The sequence below is a fragment of the Poecilia reticulata genome, linkage group LG11, assembly GCF_000633615.1.
Source record: "Poecilia reticulata strain Guanapo linkage group LG11, Guppy_female_1.0+MT, whole genome shotgun sequence".
NCBI lineage: Eukaryota > Metazoa > Chordata > Actinopteri > Cyprinodontiformes > Poeciliidae > Poecilia > Poecilia reticulata.
In genome coordinates this window covers 3521203-3525831 of record NC_024341.1, presented here as the reverse complement: position 1 = coordinate 3525831, position 4629 = coordinate 3521203, and the positions used below count along the sequence as shown (strand labels likewise).

General features: G+C 41.9%; 1 protein-coding gene across 2 annotated transcripts in view; it reads left to right on the top strand.

The window, feature by feature from the left end:
* Positions 1-4629, top strand: part of col9a1c (collagen, type IX, alpha 1c) — a 33710-nt gene that overhangs the window by 4543 nt on the left and 24538 nt on the right. For both annotated transcript variants that reach the window (XM_008421351.1, XM_008421350.1), the window contains exons 2-4: positions 1810-1895; positions 3584-3655; positions 4083-4212. In XM_008421351.1, coding sequence (XP_008419573.1) covers positions 1810-1895; positions 3584-3655; positions 4083-4212 — 288 coding nt within the window. The remainder of the gene's footprint in view (positions 1-1809; positions 1896-3583; positions 3656-4082; positions 4213-4629) is intronic.

Below are 4629 nucleotides of genomic sequence, written 5' to 3'. Positions count from 1 at the left end.
TGGCCTTTATTTGAAAGTATTTTGACAGGAAAGAGGGGGAAGACATGCAGCAAATGTCGCCAGGCCGGGAATCGAACCTGCAACCACCGCCATGAGGACTAAGGCCTCATGGGTTGTGCGTGGCCCCTGCGCCACCACAGCACCCCCATAGCAATATATTTTTTAATCTAATAAGTGGTGTAATGTTTGAAACGGTGTTATTGTACTATTACTAACTACTGCTGATATTTGTGCTGTCTCCATTTTGAGCTTCAAATGTTCAACACAAACATCTTTAGCAGCTAATGCTAGCTTACTTTTTAGGAGCAATAATCTTGTCGATGATGATTCTTTCATTGTTTGTTTACATTCCGTCTTTATTTAAGCTAGCAAGGATGGTTAAAGTAATGACACTGGCTTAAAGAAAGCTAGCATCCTCTAGCTTAACTTAAGGTAATGTTAGCTTAAAGAAAGAAAGGAGTGAAAGGAAAACACAACTACAGAAACAGGTGATCGATACATCCAAGTTTATTTTAGTTCAAAATATACAAATACCTGACATGCCTTTCATTTTTATAAATAGCCTGTTAAAATGCAGTTTGCTCTTTGTTTTTTGTCCAAATCTTCAGCTGGGCTCATTTTCATAACGCTTAGTTAACCGATTTTTAAAAATGTTATCTTCATGTGACATTTAATGTTTCAATAACATTTGTTTGATTTCTTTCCATTTACTGGAGTCAAAAGGAAGCACAGTTTAAGCCAGTGTTTTTCAACCACTGTGTGCCGCGGAAATTATTCAATTTCACCTACGGTACCGTATTTTCTGGACTATAAGCTGCTACTTTTTTCTAAGCTTTGAACCATGCGGATTGTAGCCCGGTGCAGCTTATCTGTGGATTTTTCTTCAACCACCAGGGGGCTCTCTAGCAGGAAGTCAATTATCAGAAGTCAAAATTGTAAATCAAAAGAAGAACGTGTTAATTTTCATTTAGAACAACCACATGCTAGCAGCAGTCACGACGAAAAAATGTTTTCAAACTCATATGCAGCTTTTAAGTTGAGGGCTGTCGATCTGGCACTACAGGAGGGAAATAGAGCCGCTGTACTTAAGCTCGGTGTGAACGAAACCATGGTTCGGCTTTGGAGACGGAGTGCTGCGTCCTTACAGCAGATTTATTGGGACGCCGCCCTCTGCTGGGTCCTTAGGAAAACCGAGAGCAGCTTCTATTGTACATGCAACTCTTCATATTGTAACAGTGAATATGAAGTGAAATGTTTCCCAAATATTATTCCTTCTTTCAGAAAAAGAATTATTTTCTGTATTCTGGCTATAAGAATGCTTGTGGATTAGTTTGTAAAACACTTTGAAGTTTTCTACAACTTCTTTAAATTTAACACCACAGTGTTGTGGCACTGTTCAGGGGTATTTTTGAAGTGGACATGTTAAGTGCAATTTGAAATAAGAAATGTAAAATGTGATAAAAAAAATACATTTTTGTGTTTGATTCCTATTCAAGAGACTTTGATGAGAGTGACTCTACATGTAATATAGGCGGCTACAGAGTATCTTTGTTTACATTTTTGGTTGGTGGTGTGCCTCGAGATTTTTTCAATTAAAATAATGTACCTTGACTCAAAAAAGGTTGAAAAACACTGGTTTAAGCAATGGCAGGAATTCTTCCTTTTACGTGCCAAGACTGAGAACCAAGGTCACTGGCTAAGTGCTGCGTGACATTCCTGCGGCGTTTTATCGATTCAGATAAAAGGGAAAATGTCAAACAAAGTGAGACACATGACCGAATACTGATTTTCACTACCGTTCCTCAACAGAGAGCAACAATGCCATCCATCAGTGTCGACACGCTCCCTCCTGTGTGTGGCTCTTCTTTCCCACCTCGCTGCACCAGCTCTTGGACGTGAGTACAACCTCCTTCTCTAAAAATCCTCCTGAAGTGCACATCATGCAAACTCCAGTGTTTCTTTGAGCCTGTTCAGCAAAAACCCAACAAGGAAAGGTAAAACCAGCATTCGCGCGGAGCAGCACTGCTAGGTCTATCTCATTGTTAGAGGACACAAGGGCCAGAAATAGCAGACAGTGTGCTGCTCTGTGTCAAGGCATTAAATCAGATTAATCCTCCTCTCTGATAATCACAGCATTCCCTTTCCCTGCTCTCATTTCGAGGCTTGACAAATCCAACATGGACGCGCAGAGAGCGCCACGCGCGGCAATGCATTGCGGAATCCGCCTCATTATCACGGCACGCGCGCGCACACACACACAAACGCAGACGCATGTGCAGTCCCAGCCGCGGTTCATCTCCACCTCATTGCGCTAATGACTGGTTCTCTGCACGTAATGTCGCGGCAGGCAGTAACTTTTAACAACTTGAGGCTAACATGCTCAGTCAGTTTTAAGTGCTTTGCGGTGGTAAATATGGGATTATAAATACCGCTTCACCGGTTTATCTCGTTTCTCAGCAGTTTGTGTGGGACGTAGGAAGGGCTTCCAGATGTGTTGTTTTCATGCTGGTAGTTGTTAATGCGCTGACTCAGAGTGCTGACTTGATGAGCCCCTCTGGTGGCTCCCGTCCTCGGGTTATACCCGTTTCCCTAACCATAGCAACAAACAAAATATGCATACAATAGCAACAATTACAATATCAATAAAAAACGGCTGATTATAAGCATGCGGTCATGTTCAATCAGGAAGTTTTTAATGATTCTTGCTGAAGAATTGCTACGTCCCATTGCTATTTTCTCCTAAAGTCAATGCCAGGCAGAAATGATGAACCCAGCCTCACCAGTTAGCTTCACCATGAATGTACCTGCTTTATAGCATCTACTATCATCATTTCACTCAACTCCAGAGAAGACAGGTAAGGAAGAAATCCCACTGATCAGCAGTTAGCATAGTTTGAGGACAGAATGCAAGCAACAAACTGTAATAGCAAATCCTATGAGACTTTAAGGTAACCTACATTTTCTCGATTTATAAGTGGAGAAAAGGCATGGAAACCCAACCAGATGGAAAAGCCAAACAGGAATACAAACAGATGCAAGTTCTTAAGATGATTCTTGTGATGTTGTTTGGTCCCCCCCCTCCCCTATTGTATATGTTATATACAATGTTATTGTATATAACATCTATAGCTTTACCGACAGCTTGGGAATGATTGGACTCAAACTTTGGTCTCACATGTAAACTTGAAGCCGTTGCAGCTCAAAAGGAGCCGTACTACTTCAGTATGTTTACTGAAATGTTGAAAAAGTGGCTTCTGTTTGCTAATACCAGCTTGCTTCCTGTTCAACTTGTACATGCGCTAAAGCAGAATCAGTAATTTTCTTTTATTTAGTATGCTTTTGTGAAATCTTCCAGATTTGTTAGTGAAAAACACCCAAAAAAGAAAAAAAAGAATGTATCTTTAAAGTTCTGTAACAGAGCCTTGCATTAAAATTGCAAACCAGTGCATTTTGATGGGAATTCTCTTTGACATGAAAGACATTGCCTTTCATTTAGCTGTCTCCTGAAATCAAATGTGATAGTTGTCAAACTCATTTATGAAAAAGACCTATGTCCTCACTGTCTTCTTGTTTGTGCCGTCAGAATTAGACCTGAGCCGACTGGACGGGGACACTGTCTGCCCACCGATAAGAAACGGACAAGATGACCTTCCAGGTAAAAAAAAAAAAAAGAAAAAAGAAAAAACAAGAAGGAATACAGTAGGCAAAGAACAAGCAGGTAATTTCATCACCGAGCGATGATTGGCTAGGTTGCATTCAAGGGAATCTAAACTTTCCACTTGAGTTTTACAGAATTTTTGTGTACAGCTCAACAAGCCTGTAACTGCTCACTGCAGCAGTAATGACTTTTCCAAAACATCTGTACGCAATTGCTTGGTGGTTTCATTAAGGAGCTTAGTATGGCCCACTTTCTGGATATAACAGGAAACATCAGCTGTTTCTTACACACCATCTCCACTTTTGATCCGAAAACCAAAGATAACGCAAATGCGGAGATAGCATCTTCCTTCTCTCTGGCAGCAAAGACATCTCAAATTCCTGACATGCCCCTTCCCTCCCTGCCCCCCGTCTCCTGTCGACAGGTTTCGATCTGATCACCCAGTTCCAGCTGGACGTGATTCCCCTGAAAGGTGTGAGGAAGGTGGACGGCTCCACTCCCCTCCAGGTGGCCTACCGTCTCGACAGGGAGGCCAACTTTCAAATTCCGACCATGTAAGTACAGTACGGGAGGCTTCGGAGGAAGACATGAAACCGCACCAAAAGTGGAGCGCGCCGCAACGGCCTCCTGATGCAGGTGGTGCATTATTACAGGCGCAGATGTTACAGTGTGCCGAGCAGCATGTAATTGGTGGGGGCCAAAAAAAAAACATGTCCAGACGTTTCACACACATGCACAGCAGAGCAGAATGTTTGTGTGTGTGTGTGTTCTCCTTGCTTGCCTTTGCAGTGATAAATTAGCTTATGGTGCTTGCTGAAGGTTTTAGAATAAAAAATGAAATAAGTCTGGTTTCCTCTGCAGGCTGTAATTAAAGGTTTGCTTTGCCATCCTGAGTGAGCCTGCTCTGCTTACCCTGAGGCCAAGTTGAAGGGAGAAGCTGTTATTCAGAAGATTTGTCATTCTCATATATA